This window comes from Rana temporaria, chromosome 11, assembly GCF_905171775.1.
Source record: "Rana temporaria chromosome 11, aRanTem1.1, whole genome shotgun sequence".
NCBI lineage: Eukaryota > Metazoa > Chordata > Amphibia > Anura > Ranidae > Rana > Rana temporaria.
In genome coordinates, this window is record NC_053499.1 from 1,370,269 (window position 1) to 1,384,194 (window position 13,926).

At 46.3% G+C, this 13,926-nt stretch overlaps 1 protein-coding gene across 2 annotated transcripts in view; it reads left to right on the forward strand.

Annotated features, from left to right (window-relative positions):
• Window positions 1–13,926, forward strand: part of LMO1 (LIM domain only 1) — a 139,086-nt gene that overhangs the window by 104,372 nt on the left and 20,788 nt on the right. For both annotated transcript variants that reach the window (XM_040327867.1, XM_040327866.1), the window contains exon 2: window positions 5,133–5,346. In XM_040327867.1, the coding sequence (XP_040183801.1) occupies window positions 5,133–5,346 (214 nt within the window). The remainder of the gene's footprint in view (window positions 1–5,132; window positions 5,347–13,926) is intronic.

The following is a 13,926-nucleotide window of genomic DNA, read 5'->3' on the forward strand; positions in this document are numbered from 1 at the left end:
TTTTTTGGGGGTCGTCTCCTCTACCTCTTTGTTGGGGTCACCTCCTCTACCTCTTTGTTGGAGTCCGCTCCTCTACCTCCTTGTTGGGGTTGCCTTCTGTACTTCTTTGTTGGGGTCGTCTCCTCTACCTCTTTGTTGGGGTTGGCTCCTCTACCTCATTGTTGGGGTTGGCTCCTCTACTTCATTGTTGAGGTTGTCTCCTCTAGCTTTTTGTTTGGGTTGGCTCCTCTACCCCTTTGTTGGGGTCGTCTCCTCTACCTCTTTGTTGGGGGTTGTCTCCTACCTCTTTGTTGGGGTTGGCTCCTCTTTGTTGGGGTTGGCTCCTCTACCTCTTTGTTGGAGTTGGCTCCTCTACCTCTTTGTTGTGGTCGTCTCCTCTACCTCTTTGTTGGGGTCAGCTCCTCTACCTCTTTGTTGGAGTCGGCTCCTCTACCTCTTTGTTGGGGTTGGCTCCATTACCTCTTTGTTGTGTCATCTCCACTACCTCTTTGTTGGAATCAGCTCCTCTACCTGTTTGCTGGGGTTGGCTCCACTACCTCTTTGTTGGGGTCGGCTCCTCTAACTCTTTGCTGAGGTTGGTCCCTCTACCTCTTTGTTGGAGTCGGCTCCTCTAATCTTTAGTTTTGGTCATTTCTTCTAACCATTTTTTGGGGGGTCATCTTATTTGCCTCTTTTATTGAGCTGACTTCACCTATTTGGCTTCTCTATCTCTTTGTTGGAGTTGGCTCCATTACCTCTTTCTTGGAGTCAGCTCCTCTAATCTTTTGTTTGGGTCATTTCCTCTAACCCTTTGCTCCACCTTTTCGTTGGGGGGGGGGTCATCTCCTCTACCTCGTTGTTTGGGTTGCCTTCTTTACCTCTTTGTTGGAGTCGTCTTCTCTACCTCTTTTCTGGTATTGGCTCATCTACCTCCTTATTTGGGTTGGCTGCACTACATCTTTGTTGTGGTTGTCTTCTCTACCTTTTTTATTAGTGTTAGCTCCTCTCCACCTTTGTTGGAGTCGGCTCCTCCACCTCTTTGATGGAGTCAGCTCCTCCACCTCTTTGATGGAGTCAGCTCCTCCACCTCTTTGATGGAGTCAGCTCCTCCACCTCTTGTTGTGGTCGTCTGCTCTATTACTTTGTTGGGATCTTCTCCTCCACCTTTATTGGGTTCCTCTCCTCTGCCTCTTTGTTAGTGTTGGTTCCTCTATCTCTTTGTTGGGTTAGGCTCCGCTACTTCTTTGTTAGGCATGGCTTCAATACCTCTTTGTTCGAATCATCTTCTCTACCTCCTTATTGGTGTCAGCTCCTCTATCTTTTTGTTGGGTTTGACTCCTTTACCTCCTTGTTAGTGATGGCTCCTTTACCTTGTTGGGGGTTGGCTCCAATAACTCTTTGTTGGGGTGTCTTCTTTACCTCTTTTTTGGTGTCGACTCTTCCTCTTTGTTGGGGTCACTTTCTCTACCTCTTTGTTGGGGTCGTCTCCTCTACCTCAATGTTAGTCTTAGTTCCTCTACCTGGTTGGTGGAATTAATACATTTAACTCTTTGTTTGTTTTTGGCTCCTTTACCTATTTGTTGGGTTCACCTCCTCTCTACCTCTTTGTTAGGCAAAGTTCCTCTACCTCTTTGTTGGGGTTAACTACTTTACATCTTTGTTGGGGTTGGCTCCTCTACCTCTTTGTTGGAATCACATTCTCTACCTCATTGTTAGTCTTACTTCCTCTACCTGTTTGTTGGGGTTGTCTTCTGTACTTCTTTGTTGGGGTTGTCTTCTGTACTTCTTTGTTGGGGTTGTCTTCTGTACTTCTTTGTTGGGGTTGGCTCCTGTACCTGCTTCAGCCTCTCACTCTGTCTGATCACTGGGGGAGGGGAGACCAATGGAAATGCTTCCTCCCCTTTCTACAAAGTTACAATGCACAGTCTGATCACTGGGGGAGGGGAGACTGAGGAAATGCTTCCTCCTCTCTTCTACAAAGTTACAACGTACAGTCTGATCACTGGGGGAGGGGAGACTGAGGAAATGCTTCCTCCTCCTTGCATCGATGCATAGCGGTGTATGACTACAATTCCTGTAGGGTTTACTTGCTTACTCTCCGTTAAATGGCGGCCCGTATTGCTGGTAATAAGGCTCCGCCTCTTCCAGATACATAGACGATGTTCTGTTCACAATCTCTTTACATATTTACTGCTAAATCCTTCTGCTTTTCCCACGGCGTTCCCCTTTTTTCCGTGCGTTTCGCGCCCCAGACAGGAGAATTCTGGGAACGCCGAGACTAAAAGTCGGCGGCACTTAACATGTCTAACACAGGCAGCGAATATATTTATTTTTACCATTTAAATGTATTAACCAGAGCAGCGGAGGAAGGCAAATGCGCACTTACAGGCAGCGTGAACGATTGCCATTTTAAATCATTATCTGCGCCGGGGAGACGGGCGAGAAAAAAAAAAAACTTGCAACTTTGAAAACCTCTAAGTGGATTTTTCTCTGACCCGTCTCCATGGCAGTGCAGCTACTTTGTTATCAAATGGATCAATACTTCAGTGTTTGTGTGAAACTGTCTTAAGTGCTGTTTGTCCCGAAGCTTTTAGCTTCACCAGGTCAGTTATTACAGTAAAGGAGCGCGTCTGCCGCGCCACGAGTGTCGGCCCCCGCGGCCCCCTATTTACTGCTTCTACAAAATGTCAAGTATACGGCGGCTGTTAACGCCCGCTGCATGGATTAACCAGACTTTATTTCCTTCTTCTCTGGAAGGGGAGCTTGAGAAGGAGGCCGCCGCCGCCGCTTGTGCAGCGTTTTATTCGCCCTTCATATAGAACGACCCCCGCGCCATAAATTACAAAATACGCATTCCATAGTGGAGCGGCGTAATGGAGCCGCAAAAAATGGAATTTGCTTTATAGTGGAAAATGCGATTACTGTATCCTTAAATGTGTCAATGCCGAACGTGCCATTTCCGAAATGGTTTTCGGTCTTTTTAACGCTTTCGCTGCGGCGCTGTTTTTACATTTTTTCCAAACGTTTAAAAAAAACATTTTAGGACTGAAGTTTACACTTCTATACCGCTGGACGTCACATGACATCCTGAGCTTTAAAGTGGAGGTCCGCCCACCCCGTCCGGCACTTCACTGTCCAGGGAGTCCGCGATTTCTGCACTGCAGCCGATCTTCAAGATCCTCTATCGGGTGCTGCTGCTGCCATTGCCAGTCATGGCAATGGCGGCGTAGCGTGCTGCGCTTTCTAATTGGCCTGTCGTTGGAGGAAAGAGAAGGGGGGGCACAAACTTCCGAGAGACAGGGCTGCAGCCCCGTCTCTAAGAAGGGGATATGTCAAAAACAGATCCCCGTCCCCCCCCAGGCCCCTGAAAGGTGCCAAATGTGGCACCAGAGAGGGGAGGAGGAGACAAACAAGCGGAAGTTCCACTTTTGGGTGCAACTCCGCTTTAAGAACTCTTTCACCCTGGGGCAGCCGAGTGTTAGCGGTAAAGCGCCGCTCATATTAGTGGCATCGCTTTAAAACATCGCTTTTTTTGGCCACTAGCGGGGCGCCTTTAACCCCTGCTTGCAGCCCAAAGAAGGGGTTAAAAGCACCCGTATTGCGGTGCTTCCAAAGCGACTGAGGGCACTTTAAACCATTCATTGCAATGGGCAGGGCGTTTTGGGAGCGCTGTATACAGCGCTCACAAACCTTCCTACTGCTGGGTGTACCAACATGGCCTCCAACACCTTCCTACGGCTGGGTGTACCAACATGGCCTCCCCCACCTTCCTACTGCGGGGTGCACCAACATGGCCTCCACCACCATCCTACTGCTGGGTGCACCAACATGGCCTCCACCACCTTCCTACTGCTGGGTGCATCAACATGGCCTCCACCACCTTTCTACTGCCTGAAAAACGCTTTGGAAGCGTGGCAACACGGGCTCCTTTTACCATTCATTGCAATGGGCAGGGCGTTTTGGGAGGGGTGTATACAGTGCTCTCAAACCGCCCCAAAGATGCTGCTTGCAGGACTTTTCCTAACGTCCCCCAAGCGCAGCGCCCCCAGAGTGAAAAGACACACTGAAATGAACGGGAGGCGGTTTTCAGGCGCTATTTCTAACGCTAAAATGTCTGAAAACCGCCTGAAAGGGGTCTGGGTGGAGACATCGGGATGATGGGTGGCAACTGTTCAGCTGCTTGATTGTTTTTACAGGCGGCGGGACCGTGCTCATATCGGCTTGTCCATGTGATCGGCAAGCCAGAGAATAAATCGGCCGGCGGCGGCCATTTACCATAGAGCTGACTGAGGACCCAGATGGTCCCTGGGGATCTCTACAGCTGCAAGGGCCAGATGAAATGGCCTGGAGGGCCGGATTCAGCCCGCGGGCCTTTCCGTTTTGACACCTGTGATATAGAGGAATCAGGACCTCCTTCTTCCTGATGAAGACCCCTCTAGTGATATAAAGATCTATATAGAGGAAACAGGACCTCCTTCCTCCCGCTGGTGACCCCCCTAGTGATATAAAGATCTATATAGACGAATTGGGACCTCCTGCTGGTGACCCCTCTAGTGATATAAAGATCTATATAGAGGAATCAGGACTTCCTTCCTCCTGATGAAGACCACTCTAGTGATATAAAGATCTATATAGAGGAATCAGGACCTCCTTCCTCCTGATGAAGACCACTCTAGTGATATAAAGATCTATAGAGAGGAATTGGGACCTCCTGCTGGTGACCCCTCTAGTGATATCCCATAAATCCTGTATCTTATGACTCCACTGTTGTATATTTGCTGTGAAAGTTAAATGTTGACGTTTCTATATAATGACGAAGCTTGTTAACCAATGGAACGGTAGCGGGTGATTTGGGAAAATAATTGCTCTTTAAGTTTAGTGAATGGAGAGAAGCCACTTAGACTTATGAATAAGTGAAGCCATGTTCACCTTAATCATCCAATCGCGTGCAAGGAAAAAGTTCTGATTTTTTTTTATCTCCCTTGCACTTGATTGGAAGTTCAAAGTGAACCCCGAAATGTGAAGATTCACTTTCATGGGGGATCGGTCTTTGCTCCTTTGGAAAATCCACCCAATTATGGAAATGACTTTGAAATGTTATTTGTTGTGAAGACCCCCCAAGTCTGACCGTCTCTTCTCCCCCCCTCCTCTAGGAGTGCCGATGCTCTCAGTCCAGCCAAAGGGAAAACAGAAAGGCTGCGCGGGTTGTAACCGGAAGATCAAGGACCGCTACCTGCTCAAGGCGTTGGACAAGTACTGGCATGAAGACTGCTTAAAATGCGCCTGCTGCGACTGCCGCTTGGGCGAGGTCGGCTCGACGCTCTACACGAAAGCAAACCTTATACTTTGTCGCAGAGATTACTTACGGTAAGAGCACTAAAGGTTTGTGGATGCATTGGTGGGCAAAAGGAAATGGGGCAAAAATGTCTCTAGAATTTCCATGAGGAAAGCGGGTAGGTATGACTGAGAGAAGGAGATTGCTGTAGATCAGGGGGGGGGGTCCCAAACTGGCGGCCCTCCGGCTGTTGGGAAACTACAAGTCCCATGAGGCATTGCAAGGCTGACAGTTACAAGCATGACTCCCACAGGCAGAGGCATGATGGGACTTGTAGTTTTGCAAAAGCTGGAGGGCCGCCAGTTTGAGACCCCCCTGCTGTAAAGGATTGAAAAGGAAAGCTTCCTGCAACAGAAGAGACATTATACTCAAGTGTCCCCTCCGCTGGCCCACATCTCCTGCCTCCAGGGCCGATCCTAGGGTCACAGACGCCTGGGTGCAGAAGTATTGCTGGCGCCCCCACATGGGCGTGGTCATCTTACTAACTCCTCCCCTTTACAAATGTTTCTATGGCTATGACTCAAACACAGAGATGCTCCCCTAAGAAGTCTTCATTAGTGTCCCCCATCAGAGCCCCCCCCCCAGCAGGTGTCCCCCATCAGAGCCCCCCCTGTCAGAGGAGCAGCCGATCGGCTCTCCTCTACTCGTGTCTGACTGTTTACATCGTGATCAGCCGTGATTGGACACAGCTGATCACGTGAGAGACTCTTTACCTAGATCGGTGTTGCGGGGTGTCAGACTGACACCCTGAAACAACAATCGCCATGATGCGCGCCCCCGGGGGCGCGCAGCGGCTCAATATCCTGAGGACGTCATATGACCTCCACTCAGGATATTGAAACCACTTTGCCGCCGTCAATCTGTCATTGGCTTCCACTGAATTTGACTAAATACCGATAGCTTAGATTACCTAAAGGAAAACTTTATTTGGTTGGAAACATTTTTAATAAAATATATATATATTATGTTTATTTTTTTATTTATTATTTTTATTATACTTATTATTATTTTTTTAACAATGTATAGAAAAAAATGTATATTGCAAATAAACATTTAGGGCCAGATCCACAAAGAAATTACGCTGCGTAATTTCAAAGTTCCTGCGTCGTATCTTTGTTTTGTATCCACAAAACAAAGATACGACGGAATGAGGGATCAATCCGACAGGCATACGTCTTAGTACACCGTCGGATCGTAGATGTATATTTACGCTGGCCGCTAGGTGGCGTTTCCGTCGAATTCCGCGTTGAATATGCAAATTAGCTAGATACGGCGATCCACGAATGTACGTTCCGGCCGGCGCATTTTTTTACGTCGTTTGCGTTCGGCTTTTTTCCGGCGTATAGTTACCCTTGCTATATGGTGGCGTACTCAATGTTAAGTATGGCCGTCGTTCCCGCGTCGAAATTTGAATTTTTTACGTTGTTTGCGTAAGTCGTTCGCGAATAGGGATTTGCCTCGAATGACGTCACCGTCGTAAGCATTTATCTTGTTCCGGTTTAATTTCGAGCATGCGCACTGGGATACCCCCACGGACGGCGCAGGCGCCGTTAAAAAAAAACGTTGTTTACGTCGGGTGACGACGTATTTACATAAAACACGCCCCCATCACATCGATTTGAATTGCGCGCCCTTACGCCGCCAAAGATACACTACGCCGCCGTAACTTACGGCGCGCATTCTTTGAGGATTCGAAAAAAATAAAGTAAGTTACGGCGGCGTAGTGTATCTTAGATACGCTACGCCCGGCGGAAATATGCGCGGATGTACGTGGATCTGCCCCTTAGTAGTTAAGGTCTACCCATGATATAACATAAAGGAAAACTTTATTGGTTATTGGGTCTTTTTTTTTTTTTTAGTGTGTATATGTTTTTTTTTAACTATAGAGGGGCAGATCCACAGAGATCTGCACCGGCGCAGCGTATGTAACTTACTTGTTTAAACTTCGAATCCACAAAGAATTTGCGCCGTAAGTTACAGCGGCGTAGTCTATCTCTCGCGGCGTAGTGTATCAAACCGGCGAGTAGGGGGGCGTGTTTCATTTAAATGAAGCGCGTCCCCGCGCCGAAAGAACTGCGAATGCGCCGTCCCTAAATTTCCCGCCGTGCATTGTCGCAAGGACGTCATATTTTTTAACATAGACGTGAATTACGTCCATCCCGATTCACGGACGACTTACTCAAGAAAAAAAAAATTCTAAATAAAAGCAGGAACGACGGCCATACTTAACATGGAAAGTCTAACTATACGTCGCAAAATAGCAGCTTTAACTATACGCCGGAAAAAGCCGACTAGAGACGACGTAAGAGAATGCGACGGCCGCGCGTGCGTTCGTGGATTGTCGGAAATCGCTAATTTGCATACCCGACGCGGAAAACGACGCCAAAGTATTGTATCTAAGATCCGAAGGCGTACGAAGCCGCACGCCTGTCGAATCTTACCCAGATGCCGTCGTATCTTGGTTTGAGGATTCAAACTAAAGATACGACGTGGGAAATTTGAAAGTACGCCGGCGTATCAGTAGATACTCCAACGTACTCGCTTTGTGGATCTGCCCCTTAGTAGTTAAGGTCTACCCATGATATAACATAAAGGAAAACTTTATTGGTTATTGGGTCTTTTTTTTTTTTTGTATATGTTTTTTTTTTAACTATAAAAAAGTTTACCTTTACAAATAAACAATTAATACATGGTCTACCCATGATGCAGCATTCCAAAAACAGCACAGCAGAAGTCGCTTGCTTTCAGGCTCCTTGGGCCAGATTCATAGAAGAAATACGCCGGAGTATCTACTGATATCTGCTGATAGTCCGGCGTATTTTCAAATTTGCTGCGTCGTATCTTTATTTGTAACTCACAAACAAGATACGACGGCTTTTGGCTAAGATCCGACAGGCTTACGGCTTCGTACGCCTTCGGATCTTAGGCTGCAATACTTCGGCTGCCGCTGGGTGGAGTTCGCGTCGTTTTCCAGCGTCGGGTATGCAAATTAGCTTTTACGGCGATCCACGAAGGTACTCGCGTCGTTTTTTCCCGTCGCAAAGTTAAGCCAGCTTTTTCATGGCTTAACTTTACACCAGCCATGTTAAAGTATGGCCGTCGTTCCCGCGTCGAATTTTTTTTATTTTTTTTGGGTGTAAGTACGTTACGCACGTCGCCATTCACAAACACGTCGGGGCGCCGTAATTTCGCCCAAAGCACGTCGGGAAATTTACTAACAGGGCATGCGCAGAACGTTCGGCGCGGGAGCGCGCCTAATTTAAATGGTACACGCCCCGTTTGAATTAGGCGGGCTTGCGCCGGACGTCTTTACGTTACTCCACCGCAAGTTTATACTCAAGTGCTTTGTGAATCAGGCACTTACGAGGAATACTTGCGGCGGTGTAACTTAAAGACGATACGTTACGCCGCCGCAGTTCTCTATGAATCTGGCCCGGAATGTTTTATTTTTTTTATTTTTTTATTTTTAAAGCAGGGTGGCCACAATTTTAGTTTAGCATTCCTGATTTATCAAAGTGTGGGAATTATTGGGGTGTGTCCCCCCCCCCTCTGGGGCACCATATAATATCTTGTTTTATTTTTTTTTATTTTCTTTTTTATTTTTTTTTTCTCTTGGTGAGTCCTCCGGAAGACCAACAAGCTCCCCCCCGGTAAAGGCCGCGGTTGGACGTCGGTGGAAGTTTAATTCCGAGGCCCTGGGCGCCTCGGTCTTGGCTGTTGACACGAGTCTAATACCAAAGATTAATTTCAGACCCTGACATTTCAGAGAGACGAGATCTACGACCTCTTGTCCTTTCGGAGAACGATCGCCATTATTACTCCTTCAAGGAGATGACCATTAATGATTTATAACACCTCTTGTCGCAAAAAGGACCCGGATCCCCCGGCTCGCCTGCGTCCCCCCCCCCCCCCTCACATGTAGGTGCGTTCACGGCGACGGCGGCAGAGGAGACTAATTACCCCCGATGTTCAGGCGCTCTGACCGCGGCGGCCACCCAGCTGTTTAGGATTTCGATTTTGGCAATTTTGTTGCGGTAGGAAGGCGACCACGATATGGAGGCGGGCGACCTTGACGCCGGAGGAGGGGGATGGACGCCATTTAAACATCACATATTTCCTCGGTGTTGTAACTTTTATGTACAATGTAACAAAAAATAATCAGCGGCGGATACACCGAGGTCTATGGATAAAAAAAAATATTTGTGAATGTCGCCGCGTTCCCGCGAAAATCCCGAATAATACCTGTAATGATTGTAATGGGTGTGAAATGTGACTTTCCGATACATTTCATACCGAGAGAAATAAGAACCTCCCACTAGAAGAGATATAGAACATTCGACTAATAGAGAAAATAGGCTGACGCTATAGGCCAGGGGTCTCCAAACTGCGGCCCGGGGGCCAGATGCGGCCCTTTGCCTGAATATACCCGGCCCTTGGGGCACTATTCCATCTACTAATACAAACAATGGGGCGCAGTTCCTCCCAATGACACCAACCATGGGGCCCAATGCCATCAATGAGGTCAACATCAACCATGGGGCACAATTGATTTTAACCAGTTGCCAACCGCCCACCGCAGTTTTACGGCGGCAGGTTGGCTCTCCTGCGCGAGAGCACGTAATATAACGTCCGCTCTCGCGCAGGCCACTAGGGGCGTGTGCGCACCGGCGGAGGGGCACGTGCGCGCCGCCGGAGGCGCACACCCCCGCTCGCCCCCGACTCCCGTGCGCGTGCCCGGCGGGCACGATCGGCGCCGGGCACACGCGATCGCTCGTTACAGAGCGAGGACCCGGTCCTGTCAGCAGGGGAAATGCTGATCTTCTGTTCATACAATGTATGAACAGCGATCTGTCATTTCCCCTAGTGAGGCCACCCCCCCCTACAGTTAGAACACACCCAGGGAACATACTTAACCCCTTCCCCGCCCCCCTAGTGTTAACCCCTTCCCTGACAGTGGCATTTTTATAGTAATCCAATGCATTTTCATAGCACTGATCGCTATAAAAATGGCGTAAGAGCTGCAGCGGGTGGGCAGGAAGGAGTTCACGTGACCCCATGCTGGCCTTCTTCTATAGTGCGCATTTGGGCATTGTGTTGGTTAAAAGACGCAAAAAAAAAATTAAAATATATATAATAATGGCGTCTTTCTTAGCGCCTGCAGTACGGGGGCTGTTTTATTTTTTTTTAGGTTGTGTTATTTGCGTGCCGCAACTCAGATTTTTCCTTTCGCCGGGCGCCACGTATTAAAAAAATAAAATAAAAAATGTCTATAATAAAAAAAAGCAGTCAGTTGACATAATGGGAAAAAGTCGCAACAAATTGCCACCTTTTTTCCCGCACTAAAAGCCGCGGCGTGTGATGTAAGATCTGAAGTGTATCATTTGGATCTGAAAGTCTCACAAAGACCGCGCTCTATTTTTACATCAAGCGGCAGACTTTAAAAAAAAGCGTCAGCCGGCCTTGGAACTCCTCTGCGTTTTATTCTCTCCAAGGGCCGCCGCAACCTTCTTCCTTTACAGTGAGGAAAAAAAAACGCCGCGACTTCTGAGACGGGTTCTTGAAATTGAATTCTTAAACGCCTCGATTAGAACTTTGTGAGATTTTCAGAGTCAAAAATAAAAAATCCGATTTTTTTTTATTGCTGTTGCAATAAAAATACCATTTAGAAAAAAAAAAAGGTCTGCGTGGAAACGTGCCGCTATTAAGGTGCGCTGGCGTTATTTATTTTATAATACATGAAGGCTGACGACAAAGTTTTATCCTTTTTTTTTTTTTTTGCTTGGTGATCCCGATGTAAATCATTTATCGTGGAGACCTATTTAAAATTTGTCAACTAAAAACTTTTTGTGCCATTTTTTTTATAAAAATTCAATTTTTTTTTTATAAAAATGACAAATTTTCTTTATTTTTATAAAGAAAATTTGGCACTTTTATAAAAAAAATTGGAATTTTTATAAAAAAATATTGGAATTTTTATAAAAAAAAATCACAAAAATTTTTAGTTGACAAATTTTAAATAGGTCTCCACGATAAATCATTTATTTAAATAGGTGCCATTCTTTTTATAAAAATTCCAAATTTTCTTTATAAAAATTCCAATTTTTTTTATAAAAATTCCATTTTTTTTTTATAAAAAATCCATTTTTTTTTTATAAAAATTCCATTTTTTTTTATAAAAATTTCATTTTTTTTATAAAAATTCCAATTTTTTTTATAAAAATTCCAATTTTTTTTATAAAAATTCACAACTTTTTTTTATAAAAATTCACAACTTTTTTTAAATTGCTGTTGCATTAAAAAATGCCATTTAGAAATAAAAAAAGGTCTGTGTGAAAACGTGACGCTATTATTTATTTTATAATACTTGAAGGCTGAAGACAACGTGTTATCCTTTTCTTTTCTTTTTTAGCTTGCTTGGTGATCCCGGTGTAAATAATTTATGGTGGAGACCTATTTAACCATTTAAGGATTTGGCTGCCCAATGACCGTGCTATTTTATTGCGTATTCTTAATTCGGCACTGCGTCGCTTTAACTGACAATTGCACGGTCGTGCGACGTGGCTCCCAAACAAAATTGGCGTCCTTTTTTTCCCCACAAATAGCTTTCTTTTGGTGGTATTTGATCACCTCTGCGTTTTTTTTTTGTTTGTTTTTTTTGCGCTATAAACAAAAATAGAGCGACAATTTTGAAAAAAAAAAAAAGCAATATTTTTTACTTTTTGCTATAATAAATATCCACAAAATATATATAAACATTTTTTTTCCTCAGTTTAGGCCGATACGTATTCTTCTACCTATTTTTTGGTAAAAAAAAAATTGCAAAAAGTGTTTATTGATTGGTTTGCGCAAAAGTTATAGGGCCAGATTCACGTAGAAGTGCGGCGGCGTAACGTATCGTAGATACGTTATACCGCCGCAACTTTTCATCGCAAGTGCCTGATTCACCAAGCACTTGCGATGAAAACCTACGCCGGCGGCCTCTGGCGCAAGGCGGGCCATTTTAAATGGGCGTGTGCCATTTAAATTAGGCGCGCTCCCGCCCCGGACCTACTGCGCATGCTCCGTTCCGTAATTCCCGTCGTGCTTTGCGCGCCGTGACGTAATTTTTTCGAACGGCGACACGCGTAGCGTAATTTCGTATTCCCGGACGGCTTACGCAAACTACGTTATTTTTTAAATTTCGACGCTGGAACGACGGCCATACTTTATACAGCAATACGATTGCTGCGTAAAGTTAAGGCACTAAAAAAAACGACTTACTTTGCGACGGGAAACTAGACTAGCGGCGACGTAGCGAACGCATCGCCTAACTCCTAATTTGCATACCCAACGCTGGTTTACGACGCAAACTCCCCCCAGCGGCGGCCGCGGTATTGCATCCTAAGATCCGACAGTGTAAAAATATTACACCTGTCGGATCTTAGGGCTATCTATGCGTAACTGATTCTGTGGATCAGTCGCATAGATAGAAACAGAGATACGACGGAGTATCTCTTTTGTGAATCTGGCCCATAGCGTCTACAAAATAGGGGTTAGTTTTATGGCATTTTTATTATTATTATTATTTTTTTTACTAGTAATGGCGGCGATCAGTGGTTTTTATCGTGACTGCGACATTGCGGCGGACACACCGGACACTGTTGATGCTATTTTGGGACCATTGTCATTTATACGGCGATCAGTGCTATACAAATGCGCTGGTTACTGTGTAAATGACACTGGCAGGGAAGGGGTTAAACACTAGGGGGCGAGGAAGGGGTTAACTGGGTCCTAGGGAGTCATTCTAACTGTTAGAGGGCGTGGCTATGAGTGACACATCACTGATCACTGCTCCTGATGACAGGGAACAGTAGATCAGTGTCCTGTCACTAGGCAGAACAGAGGAAATGCCTTGTTTACACTGACATCTCCCTGGGGTTAACCACTAGGGGGCGAGGAAGGGGTTAAGTGTGTCCTAGTGAGTGATTCTAACTGTGAGGAGGTGGGCAACAAATGGCACGACACTGATCCCTGCTCCCGATGACAGGGAACAGTAGATCAGTGTCCTGTCACTAGGCAGAACAGGGAAATGCCTTGTCTACAAAGGCATCTCCCCGTTCCGCAGCTCTGTGACCCGATCCCGGGACACGGCGGACATCGAGTCCACAGCTCCCGTGGGCACGGTAACGGAGCTCACGGCGGGCCTGCGCCCGCTAGGCGGCGGATTTAAAACAACATACAGGTACCTTGCTATGCCTGCCCATGCCATCCTGGCGACGTATATATACGTGAGGCAGTCGGCAAGCGGTTAAACGTCCAGCTTTGTGCATTTGTTTTAATGTATGTTTTGCCGCTTTTAATGCACGTCTTTTTGCGGCGACAAACACGTTTTTTTTTTTTTGTGCATTAGCAATAAATAGCAACGCAAGAGTGACCGGCCTGCGAAATTGACACGATTTTGTCTTGCGGGCAAAATCACTCCAAAGTGCACAAAACGCGCGCCCTTGGGCGGTATTCATTCTAAATGGCACCCCAGCGTGAGGTACGCGATTTTTGCCGCGGTTGACTAATCGCATGGCAAAACGCGCCTTCCAAAAAATCGCAGCGTGCCAACGTGAAATCGCGACCGGGAG